A 12931-nucleotide genomic window follows, 5' to 3' on the forward strand; every position below is an offset into this window, starting at 1 on the left:
TATGCAAGGAGTAAATCTTTGTGTTCTGCTTTGCTCTGACGTCACAATGTGGTCACACATGTTTCATTTATCGGGTACTTACACTTCATCGTGAACAGGATGTTCTGAGGAAGAGAGTCCTTGTTTCTAGCGAGGGATCCCGTGAGATCATAGCATATCTTTAAAAAAATGAAAAACATACATGGAAAATCAGTGTATTAAAAATTAAATGAAATGTAAAATAGTTTGGATGTGATCAGTTATAATACACGCCATAGCAACTTCTCTGGCTGCATAAAAATATTATGTATACTTTTAAAAGAAAACCTACACATTCCAATATTTTTTTATATTTATCTTATTTTTCTGGAAAGTATGGCCAAACCCCACCTAGTGGTGTCCATTGCATTATTTCACTGCATAGTGTTTGCTGTGAATAAATAAACTATTACGTTTCATTTGTGTGCAAAAAAGTTTGCATAGTGACTCATTTGTTTCCTGTAAGGACATTTAATTGTTATAGCATTTATGAATCAAAATATTGTTTTCTCTATTTTGTTTTTAAGATAATGTTTTTTCATTTTTTATTTAATTTTCAGCGGTGGAGGACAGGAGATCAACTTGGTAACTTCTTCTGCCTAGCAACTGCCAGTTTATTAGAAGAGTACTGAGCTGAATTAATGTTTGATCAGGTCGTATTTAGGGTCCATGATTTATGTTGGGTCTTTTGAGGTCTACTGCAATGAGTCAAGATATATTTCATGTTAGAACATGCCGCACTGGCTCCAATAAATGGGATGAAGACCGTTCTTTAATGCAGACAGACCTGTCCCGCATAGTGGCTGACAGTGAATGCTGGACCCTGGTCTTTGGGCGGCGGGTTTCCGTTGCCATCCTTAGTTGTGAGAGAAAGACCGTGAGTCGGATTGGAGTCCAGCTGATTTGAAAGTCTCTTGTACAGATTCTGCTCTGCCGGCCGCAGGCTCTGGCTCTCCTCGTCCAACACGCACAGCAGTCCCTGGGGCTTCTGGGGGATGAACAAACAAAAAGCGTCATTTAAGAACTGTTGATAAGAGTAATCTATTCTTTTTGTCATGGCACTTAGTGGTCCCTACAGGGTGAAGCTATCCATCTGATTTGAAATAACTTTTGGGGGGTAAATTATTAATAGAGGTAAAAGGGTAACATGCATTAGGGTTGAAATTACGTTATAGACATCCTGACTACTGGCCTACCCTCAGTCTGAACAGCAATAATCCAGTCAGTTTTTTTAATCAATACATACCTTTAAATCAATTTTAAAATAAAAAAAGAATTATAAAACAGCTTTTACATAGCTGAAACCGTGACAAAAGTGTGATTTTCATTAGTGTGATTTAAAGGCACTCAAAGCTCTGGGTGGGCTTGCAACGTTGAATTGCATCACAAGACATCAAACTGGACCAAACAAAGCATGCAGAAGGCCTACCTGAAGGAAGAAGGCCAGGACGGATGTCTGGTTGCCGGGGGAGCGAGGGGTCTCCATGGCAATGCCCTCCTGCAGACACTCAGACAGCTCCTGCTGGAATAGCACCTCAGAGACGTACTGCCTCAGCCGCTCGTTGGTCATGTTCATGCACAGCTGGAATGCACACAAAGAAAGCATTAACCTATAAACTCACACTTTGATGCACATTGTATGAAATTCCTTTTTAGGAGGCACTAAACTGAATGTTTTAGTTTTAGAGAAAAAAATACATGCACAAATACAACCTGGCACGTAACCTGCTGTGGCACCAACAGGGAAGTCGATGAGGCATAAATGAACCGACAACACACATCAGCACAACAGAGCCCAGAGCTTTTTACAGGTACACCACGTGCATGGTATACATAGTAATAGATGTTCCTATGTAGGGCCTTTATTCCACTGTGATAAGTGTTCCAGCTGGGACACAAACTCTTCATAACCTAGCAGTCAACCAATCACAGCACAGGAGTCAATTAGATGATGGTTTGTCTGGCGTGTGTAGCACTGGGGGGACTCAAGTGGGACATGTCACATTGATGTAATGAGAAGAAAGACAGAATATGAAGTGGAACAACACAGGACAGCAGTTGGCAGCAGAAGGCCTGTCTGAACTTCTCCTGAACCTGAATGTGTCACAACGTGGAACACAAAACCATTCTCAGTGTTTTAGTCTAGAAATTAAGTTGCCATCCTTGTACTTCAGTGAGTCCCTGTCCTCATGTTGATCCCAAAATCTGATGCATCTTTTCTTTGTAGTCCCACCTGACTCGAAAACTAATGCCAAACCAAGGCCATCTGAAGCATGAATGCGGTCTTTTAGGTAATAAAGGCAAGCTCACGGATAGAGTGAATATTTGAATAATCATGTTGTATTCTGTGCCAAAGAAAAGCAGTTTTATCTACCATAGTCATACATTCACAGAAAAAATGAATGTTTGGGGGGAGAAAAGTGCAAAAATATATAAACCTGCTTAAGTTTTTTTTCTGGGCCTGTCATGCGATTGAATTACAAAACAATCACAACTTGACCCACATTTTGTCTGACGGCTCGCTGAATGACACGTGCTCATCTAGAGGTGCGTTGTGCTGTGTCGGCCACGGCCCTGTGTTTGTCTACTCTTTGTCTTCAAGCTAGTCTAGTACATTAAAGGCTTAGTCCTAGCAGGTGGTTGATTGAGTTAGTGCATTAGCAAAGTGCTGAGCAGGTACAACACACCCCTGACAAACACGGCTCTAATTAACAAGCCGTAATGACCCCGATCATGCTGCGCATGTGGAGCCTGCCCGTGTACGAGCCTGCGCGTGTGTACAAACATGTCAGAGCCTGAGTGCTCTTTTGTTACTGATGAACCACATCTATTTGTGCGGGATCATCCAGTGGGTAACGTGTGATTTGCGGACAGGCGCATATTTAATAAAATGTCTGAGCATTCATTAATGTAGAAGATGTCTAGGAGAAAGAAGTGGGCAACGGTCCCAACAGCCAGCGAGGGCGTCCCTTTGTTTCGCTCCGTTTTATTAGCCACCTCCCCTCTGTTCCCTTCTGGCAGATGCCAGACCCGAAGGGGAAAGGTTGCACAATCCCTCGCTTCATCCCTCCCTTAGATTAGAGAATATCCAGGGAACGAACAAGATGCTGACATCTTAGTGCCAAACACACAAACGGACATCAAAGACAAAGACACACTGGCCTTAATAAAGGCTCGGAGGAGATTGGACGATCCTCAAGGGGAACGTAAGCTCTAAGTAGAAGGAATAAGCACTTAGCCTCTTGCGCACTACGAATTACACCCAAAACACCACACCGTGCGTGTGTGTGTACGATGATGCACAAACTTGTCTGCCCATCTTAGAATGGTCAAGTCTATCAACAGTGAATGCTTGAAGACAGGTTTAGCCTGCGACGCACTACATATCATGTTGTGTAATACCACACCCTGGCATGATCAAAACCAAGTATAGCAGACATGCTCATCCATTTATGTAAAGTAAAAGAACAGACAGAAATAAAAAAATCTAGATTCCTTAGCTAATCAAAATATACTACTGGCCGTCCCCTGTAGCTTCTGTATGAGGAGAAAGCAAGTCAGACAGTTCTAATTCAAACACCTCTGTAGGAAGAAGGATTATTATTGTTGCTTAGCCGTTTTCAGGCTCCCACTTAGCTTTAATACAACAATAATCTACAATCGATTATCAAACATAACTGGAAAATTAGCTTACTATATGCCCACAACACTTGACAATTTCTCCTGTTGGTTGTTTTTTTGAAGTGAACAATGTCCCCATTTGAAACAAATGTTAACATTCCCTGTAGAAAAGAACCATCTTTATTGGACCAAGATTTGATTCTGAAAAAAATGATTTGTATCGTGACACCAAAAATGCACTTAATCATAACGGTAAAAATAAGATTCAGACAAAGACACAGGTCTGTAGCAGCCCATCGATCCAACAGCTCACACACAGAGAAGCCCTTGTTTTTCGGCCCTCAGTTCATTTAAGGACAGCTGAAATCAGGCCAGAGTTAGCCACAGACCTCATCCCATTCATTACAATTAGAGAATAAAATGGGTTAAAATAGATCAAGTCCCAAATATGGCACTGGTGAAAATTACAAATGATCTTCTACTTGCATCGGACCAAGGACTTGTATCTTTTCTTGTATTGCTGGACCTCAGTGCTGCATTTGACACCATCGATCACCGTATCCTGCTGCAGAGACTGGAACACTTGATTGGCATCAAAGGAACTGCACTCAGCTGGTTTAAATCTTATTTATCGGATCGATCCCAGTTTGTGTTTGTGAACGGTGAATCATCGAGGACCACGAATGTTGGTCACGGAGTCCCACAAGGTTCTGTGCTTGGACCGATTCTATTTACCCTGTACATGCTTCCTTTGGGCGACGTTATCAGAAAACACCGCATAAACTTCCATTGTTATGCAGACGATACTCAACTGTATCTATCGATCAAGCCAGAAGACACCAACCAACTTGTTAGACTTCAGGACTGTCTTGGAGACATCAAAACCTGGATGACCTGCAACTTCCTGATGTTAAACTCGGAAAAAACGGAAGTTATCATGATAGGCCCAGAGCGCCTTCGAAGTCAGCTGTCACTGTGATACAGTCTCTATGGATGGAATTGCTCTGGTATCCAACAGCACCGTCAGAAATCTTGGAGTTCTCTTCGACCAGGATATGTCCTTTAACTCTCATATAAAGAAGACTTCAAGGACTGCCTTTTTTCATCTACGGAATATATCAAAAATCAGGAACTTCCTGTCTCAAAGTGATGCAGAAAAACTAGTTCATGCATTTGTTACTTCTAGACTGGATTACTGTAATTCTTTGTTATCAGGCTGCTCTTGTAAATCGCTTAAACCTCTCCAACTGATTCAGAATGCTGCAGCACGTGTATTAACAAGAACTAAGAAATGGGATCATATAACTCCTGTATTAACTTCTCTGCACTGGCTTCCTGTTAAATCAAGAATAGAATTTAAGGTACTTCTCCTCACCTACAAGGCACTTGCTGGTGAGGCACCGTCTTATCTTAAAGAGCTTGTTACACCGTATTGTCCTACAAGGCATCTACGCTCCATAGATGCTGGGCTACTTGTGGTTCCTAGAGTTTTAAAAAGTAGGATGGGGGCCAGAGCCTTCAGTTATCAAGCTCCTCTTTTGTGGAACCAGCTTCCACTTTCAGTCCGAGGGGCAGACTCGGTCAGTTCATTTAAGATAAAGCTTAAAACGTTCCTCTTTGATATTGCTTATAGTTAGGGCTGGCTCAGGTTAGCCTGGACCAGCCCTTAGTTAAGCTGCTCTAGGCTTAGACTGCCGGGGGACTTCTTAGGACACACCGAGCCCCTCTCTCACTCTCACTCTCTCCTCCCACAATCATCCATGCTTTATTAATGTACATCACTAATTAAGCTTCTTTCCGGGAGTTTTTTGTGCTTTCTCGCCTAGCAGGTCTCCGTGGATCATAGTTTCGTGCGGACCCCGGTTCTAACTCCTGGCTCATGGCTCTGCTGACACCTGCTGCTGCCATCATCATTACTTTAAATATGATTCATATTACTGTCATCAAAAACCAACATCTTTCTGCTCTCCCTCCCCACAGAAGCCTCTGTGGATGGTGGTTCGATCTGATGGAGGTTGTCCCTGCAGTGGTCCTGCCGTACACCTCTTCTGCTACTTGCAATTACTTGTATCATTTCAGTTAGAGAAATTGAATGTATTGTACATCTTTTACATTGTTGATTCTGTACACATGACATCCATTGCAGTCTGTCCATCCCGGGAGAGGGATCCCTCCTCTGACGTTCTCCCTAAGGTTTCTTCCCTTTTTTCCCCATTGAAGGGTTTTTTTCATATTTTGGGGAGTTTTTCCTGTGCCGATGTGAGGGTTTCGGGACAGAGGATGTTGCATGTGTACAGACTGTAAAGCCCTCTGAGGCAAATTTGTAATTTGCGATTTTGGGCTATACAAAATAAAATGAATTGAATTGAATTGAATTGAATTGAATTGAAATATCTTCACAATTTGATTAAGATCTGTTTAAAACTACAAATCCAAACACAGCACAAAAACCTTTTCAGCAGAGGGCGGACTTCGAAACCAATGATGTTAATCAGGGAATGTCATGAATGCATTTGGCTTGATTAGGAAAACAATTGTGTCGGCTTGAGAGGGTCACAACATTGATGCATATCTTCTGGAATGACAAAAATGGAATTTAACTAGGCATAGTCCAACCTGTTCAAATCCGTTCCTCTGAACTTCTTCAAACCCAAATATGTCCAAGATCCCAATTTCCATAGCAGGGTCACTAGAAGAAAGGGTCAGATAGAGAGCAAAAGTATGATGTTATGACTACTTCAACTTCACGATCAATATGATGACTAGTTTGCTTGCTTGCGTCACCCTGACGGGAATTATCATGTTTGTGTGCGTGCAATAACACATCTGAAGAGGGTGTGCCAGTAGTAAGTAGCGTGGTTGACAAATCAACTATGTGGTTTGTGTGTAGACAACGCAAAGCAGACACATTCCAAAAGATGGAACAGGGGTTATCTGACAATTTGTGATAAAACCGCACAACATCAACACCACCAAGGATCCATCAACCTCCATCCAAGAGTGTTTGTGTGTGTGTGCGCGCGCGTGTTTAAGTTGTTGTGTGCAAGACCTTCAAAAAAACCTTCAACGTGTCCTCTACCATGTTGTTCTGTATTTATCATTCGAGTGTACATGCCAATCCTGAATGTCATGTAAACTATTATAAACCTTCAATATAGAATCTGTCTATCACAATATTAGTGTTGTTACTGCAGAAGCCCTGAGGGAGAGACGCCTCTCATGACAGACAGACAGACAGACAGACAGACAGACAGACAGACAGACCTGATGCTGTCATCTTGTCCATGTAGGTAGTCGTTGATACTGTTGACCAGATAGCTGAAGAGGCGTCCATAGATCGCCTTTGCCAGCTGGTCTCTGTACTGCTCCGACATCTCCACTGTGTGACCCCTAGTGATTACGTCACCTGAAACAGAAGGGACATGGCAACACAAGTTGTTGATGATTATGTCGATAGCATAGTGAACATTGTAAAGTAAATCTGTAAAGTTCATTTGCTGACTTTAGGCCTTAAAGAAATGGCATATGTCCTTAGTGACAGGACGTCAGAAAAAAATCTGTGTTTCTGCACCTTGTTTAGAGATATGTGGATAACTTGAACAGTGTTTAGGTTAATCCAAAGATAAGTAATAGACTAATTCTGCTTTTGCATGTGGACAAGGGAGGGCCAGTGAAGGAGGCTGGTGAGTGGATACCTTTGAAGTACTGAACGTCAGAGGTGAGGGCGGTACTTAAGTCGCTGGAGCCCACCTGCAACAATCCGGCAACTGTGCAGAGGAAGATTGGGACAGAGAGAACCAAACCGTCAGAATAGCAGAGTGACTGTAAGTCAAAATAGCACAAATCATTGAAAATGAGGGTGTTAGAGAGGTAGCTCTGATAGAAACAAACGCGCTCTTCCCTTCACTGACGACAACATCAAGCTGCCAGCACAACCAGCTGAGCCCTAATTCAGATGACTCAGAACTAATCGATTAGCAGAACTGGCAACAATGAGTCATCAGTGGATTGCTGAGCGGAACCCATAAACAAGCAGAAACAGGTGACAACAACCCAGAATCCCTCTGCTGACATCACCAGCCCTTTATATCACATCTCCCTGACAACAACTGTCTCTTTCCCATGCAGGCACGGTTGTTGTTTTGTTTACCATCACACTAAGGTCAGCGGTTGCGTAATTGCAGAGATAGTAAGAGAAAAGAAAAAGGAGACACAAATAGCGGCTGTAGAACAGCGTTAAAGCGGGGGCTGTCTCCTCAACGTGGTTACGCTCTGGCAGGAAATGCAGCTCACCAAACAAGCGACCCTCCGGCCTTCGGCCTGTGCTGGCACGCTGCCGAGCAGAACTCCAAGATGCAGCGAAAGGGAGGAGCCAAGGCCGAACGAGGTAAACACTGAGTGCGTGTGATGCACCTCTTCTTCCTGCCCCACCTCACCTCCACATAGGGTGGAAATGTGAACCCGGTAATGTGATGGAGGGCACTAACCTCTCTCCAGCAACTGGAGGTCAGAAGGGAAGGCTGTATTGGCATCCGGCAGTGCAGTAAAACGTAGGTCCCCAATATGGAGCACAGCAGATAGCAGCATAAACACAGAGTCAACCTCCTGGCAGAGAGAGGGGGAATAGTAGGGAGTTAGAGAGGAAACAAATAGCAACTGGACATTTTGCAATAGTGATTAAAAACTGAATATTTTCGTTTTTGACTGCTCAATTCACAATGCAATTAGGACATCTTAAAGTATACAAACTCCACGAAAGAAAAAATAAAACAGAAATGCAATGCTATTTAAAGACCTCATTTTGCTCTCTCCGACTCTCCCTTCCTCTATGCCCTTGGGTAGAGGACGCTTAATGGAATACCCCATTACCCACTGCTCTGAATTTCTGAGAGGGGGATGCTCCAGTTTGAGGGTGTGTGCTTGCATGTGTGTGTCGCTGCGTCGGCTTGTGCACTCTCTCAAGGCGGGATATTGGAGCTGATATGTGGGAGATAAACACAAGCATTACTCTCTGTCTGACACTCTATACACAGACCGACTCCCCCTACTTAGGAAGGGGGAAGGACGGGAACTAGGGCACAGGGGAGAAAAAAGGAGGGATAGGGAGCGTTAGTGGCAATTGACCTTTGAGTCTGGACTAGGAGTCTCCCTCTGATTAGACTTAGACAAAGACCAATAGGTGGTCTATCACTTCCACTCTTAGCCCCGCCCCCCCTCCTTGCCACGTCCCTCTTATCCAGGGGACACTAGTGGTTTCTAATATAAGCCTACATACCTCCCTGGCCTCGGGTGCATTGATTGCTGCTGGATTAAAAGGTGAGCTGGTGGTCACTCACCGCTGACAGATGCTGAATGGGAACCTAAGAATAGAACCTGATAAGGGGCTGGGAGCACAGCTGGTGGTGCACAGGACGGCCCGTCCCACACACTGGAGCACACTACATGCACTCAGCAGGCATGAATCAATGTCTTCATGTGTTCTTTGGATAGATGATAGAAAATGGGAGATCAAAATATCGAGGCAAGATATGTTATCGGAAACAGATGACAGTTATTTCGAGGGCCTGAAGTCGGAGGACACATTGTTGTGTCCTTTGCATCACTCATTTTCCCGCAGCGGTCAATTGTTTAGTGGAGCATGGGCAATCCCTTTCGACCTGAAAATGTCTTTTGACCGTGGCATTATTCACCGCTATGATGTTTGTATATGTTTGGTATAATGGGTCAGTAGTACTTCAGTCCGTGAGGTGAGACACACTCCTTTTCAGCACCTGAACGCCAACTTACAGACTGTTCGTGAAGGAAAAACCTGTTGTGAAATGCCATTGACGACCTCATACGTGGCTACTTCAGGGTCTGTTAGGTCAACACTTTTAATGATCCCCGCTGTCAATACCAGAAGCCATCCGCAGTGCTAATCGATACCTGTTTGTTAAAGCCCAGGGCTCGCAGGGCTTGTTTTACTGCTGCGAGGCGTTCCCTACTGTGGGCTGAGGGTGTCACCATGGGAGGGTTCTCCCCTAGAAGCCCTCCACTCAGGTACCTGGAGTAAGGACAGAAACATTGGACAACGTGGACAAATATCTCAACAACAGTTCAGCAACCACAAAAACTAAATGATCCTAAAGTGAAATTAGTGGATATATTGTACACAAGGCAGCTGACAGATACTAACCTATGGGCCAGGACATTGTTGAGGTAAAGTGCGCTGTTCTCCTCAGGCGAAAGGCCTTCAGCCATCAAATAAAAGATGTTGAAGCTGTGTTGGTGAGGAGGCAGGTGGACCAGGCGAGACTTCTCCAGCATGTGGGTGTTCACACGGGCTTTAAACATGAGATTTGTTTAAATCTTCAACATCATGTGTGGATTACACTTCATCAGATGATAGTAGTAGAACTGAACATTCAATGGGTGCACATTGACCAAATGAACTGAGGTAAAAGAAGGTGCTCCAAGGACAGACTAATGGTCGTTTACTGCCCCCTGCTGGTGTCATCACAAAGTAGTCTGTGCCGTAGATATATTGTCAAACTAGTTTGGTTTATGTCCATTATCTCTCATTTTAAAGTAATGATCCAGAAATCCGATATCTGATCTAATTAAATAATTATGAATTTAAATGTGCGGTAATAGTAAAATTAAACTTATTGTGTTGAGCGACAGAGAAATGAAACCTTTCATTGTGAAGTTGACACTTGAGCATAGCATCATTCTCTTATGAGAATAGAGAGGAAAGTATGTTACCTCTGAGCAGGGTTTTCCTCTTGTCGCAGTATTGGATGGTCAACAACTTGATAAAGCGGCTGGAGTTGTTGTTCCTTAGAGTCTTTGCATGACCGAAGGCCTCCAGAATGCAGTTAACCTGCAATAATTTTTTTAAACCAGAGGAAATATTAACAGTGAGTTAATATTGCAGAGTATGCACTTTTCTCTTTTCAACTTGCAAAGTATATCTAGTGTGTTCACACCTGAATATAAAAAGTCCATTTCCACCACTAGGTGTCAGCATGCAACCGGTAAATGGGAACCCGGTGTTTTGCGTGAGACAGAGCTGACCCAGATATATTAACTGTATAACGATGACTTCATCAGAAACACATCACTTGTATTCCCAGCTACACATTGCTTTGTTTGTACACAGCAGTGAATTATGTGTTAACCACCACCAACATGTCGCAATCTGAACCCCGTCTACACATCGGGAAATAGACAAGGAGGCAATGAGGCAAGAGTTTCATTTCTTGTTGACATGCAGGATACCAACATCTGACATTAATTCTGACCTCAAATGCCTTGTTGAACAATATGAGTTTTTACAGTCGTAGCCTCTCTTGATTCACTGGAAAACAGTGTAGGGGATATGTCTATTTGGCAGTCAATTGTACTCTAATCAATATACCTTCAGTAGCCTGTAAAGACAAATGGACGACAAGAACAACAGCAAAATGATTCAGATTTGATAGCTGCAAATGGTTTTGTTCTTGAGAACAGTAAAGATAAGACCTTCTTAATAGCAATCTTGATGACGCAATCAAACTCTGGGTCTGAACGCTGTCTTTGACCACGGAACAACAATGAAGAAAAGACAACCCCCCCGCCCCCACTAATCCCTACGTCTATTCTCTCCTCCAGCATGGGGCACGGGGACAACAGCAGGAGATATTAACACCACTACGACCGCTGTCGTTTTATCATCTAATTTTTCTAAAACAGGTGACATGCAAGAGGGAAAAATAAGTACATAAACATTAACAAAACGCACAGAAAACCTGAATGTCGTGAACTTCTCAATGAGGACCAATTTTGCGGAGAATTTAATTTGAAATAAAAAAGAGGTCTACCATAAAAACTGTTGATCTAGTTGCAAATCCAAAGCAAAGACTCATATGCAACAAAGGATTCCAGACTAATGCTCAGAGATGTGCGTTACATCACTTATTCCAAAACCATTTAAGCCCACAAGACGCCTGGTGACTGTTTGTAGTGGTAGATGTATCAGGACCAGACTTACGTGCTTCATTCTGGGCTCCAGCACAAAGCCTTTGGGGCTGGAGCGGGCTGCCAGGTGTCTCACTATGTGCTTACAGGCCTCCGTTTTCCCAGAACCACTTTCACCACTGTAGAGACAGAAAAAAGGCTGATTCAACGACCTTAAATGATGCTCATAATTTGTCCAATCATATTTAATGCACTAGAACATTGACTGGTTTTACTTGCTATGTGCTTTCGAAATACAGTAAGTGACGGGGATACAAAATCCCCATATAACACTGAACGTTGGTTTAATATTTCAAGAGATTGCTGCAACACCTGCAAAGCATCTGGACAATGGGTTAGTAAAACTAATGAAATAAAGTTATTGGCTGCCATTCGTTTGCCAACGAAGACCATATCAATACGAAAACTAAGCACCAGTGTGAGTTACTATTCTCTGGGTGGATCTTTGAAGAACAGATGCAATGCATTAATCATCAGGGTGTTTCCCACATCTGTCCCCTCTGTTACACGTCTCCACCTACAATACATCACCCCTTGAGGAACCTCACCCATCACAATCTATTCCTTCTGGTCTGACTTAACCGACGTTGCTCCTCAATTTCCACAGTGTTGCAGCCACAACTTATGTGGCGGGTGGGCGTCCATTAGGGAACTTCTACAGTTCACGCCCTGACACCCACCGACATGCAGAGAGTACCACGGCAGCAGCAAGCAGATGGCTTCAGAAGGTCAGAAGCTAATGAACGGGCTGTTTGCCTGTGTCCATGTAGGTGTGTTACCTACAGCCCTGCTGTGAGCAAAGTCCGGAGGCCTTTCCCCGGTCTTTTCACTTAGCACTTTTTATTTAATTCCAAGGGCATTTTGTTAAATTACTAGCCTAAAGGAGGAATAAAGCGGAGCAGGAAAAGAACGAAAGGAGTGTGTACATGACGATGCATTGTGCAATGACCTAGCATGTGTATCTTTGTGCGAGTGAGATGGATAGCCTGTGGCCAGGGCACATTAACTCTGTCGGATTGGTTACAACTCAGCAGGAATGTCACTGCAGAGCCAGAGCGGGATTTAATTGCAATCAGGACGCTGCCTCCGTTTGCCGAGGACAAGACGACTATAAAGCTCCCAGTGAGCCCCATCCCGGGGTGCACATTGAGCTTGTACTGCCCGAGGGACTGTTTAACAGGTGTGTGGCAGTGTGAGGGTGGAAAAACCAGGTGGCCGGCCCAACGTCACTATAATTTGCAATTATTTGGCTCTGTAGAGATTCTTGTTTCACAATCCCGAGGCAGAGTTCGGT

At 43.6% G+C, this 12931-nt stretch overlaps 1 protein-coding gene across 6 annotated transcripts in view; it reads right to left on the reverse strand.

The window, feature by feature from the left end:
• Positions 1 to 12931, reverse strand: part of myo16 (myosin XVI) — a 74897-nt gene that overhangs the window by 21138 nt on the left and 40828 nt on the right. For all 6 annotated transcript variants that reach the window (XR_005121515.2, XM_037488060.2, XM_062564794.1 and 3 more), the window contains 11 exons: positions 11651 to 11756; positions 10384 to 10501; positions 9815 to 9962; positions 9565 to 9682; positions 8127 to 8244; positions 7335 to 7406; positions 6904 to 7045; positions 6256 to 6328; positions 1448 to 1600; positions 806 to 1006; positions 83 to 158 (listed from right to left, as the gene is read on the reverse strand). Coding sequence is in view for 5 of the 6 variants with exons in the window: in XM_037488060.2 (XP_037343957.2) it covers positions 83 to 158; positions 806 to 1006; positions 1448 to 1600; positions 6256 to 6328; positions 6904 to 7045; positions 7335 to 7406; positions 8127 to 8244; positions 9565 to 9682; positions 9815 to 9962; positions 10384 to 10501; positions 11651 to 11756 (1325 nt within the window). In the remaining variant the exon portion in view is untranslated. The remainder of the gene's footprint in view (positions 1 to 82; positions 159 to 805; positions 1007 to 1447; positions 1601 to 6255; positions 6329 to 6903; positions 7046 to 7334; positions 7407 to 8126; positions 8245 to 9564; positions 9683 to 9814; positions 9963 to 10383; positions 10502 to 11650; positions 11757 to 12931) is intronic.

This window comes from Pungitius pungitius, chromosome 10 (genome assembly GCF_949316345.1).
Source record: "Pungitius pungitius chromosome 10, fPunPun2.1, whole genome shotgun sequence".
In the NCBI taxonomy this organism is placed as follows: domain Eukaryota; kingdom Metazoa; phylum Chordata; class Actinopteri; order Perciformes; family Gasterosteidae; genus Pungitius; species Pungitius pungitius.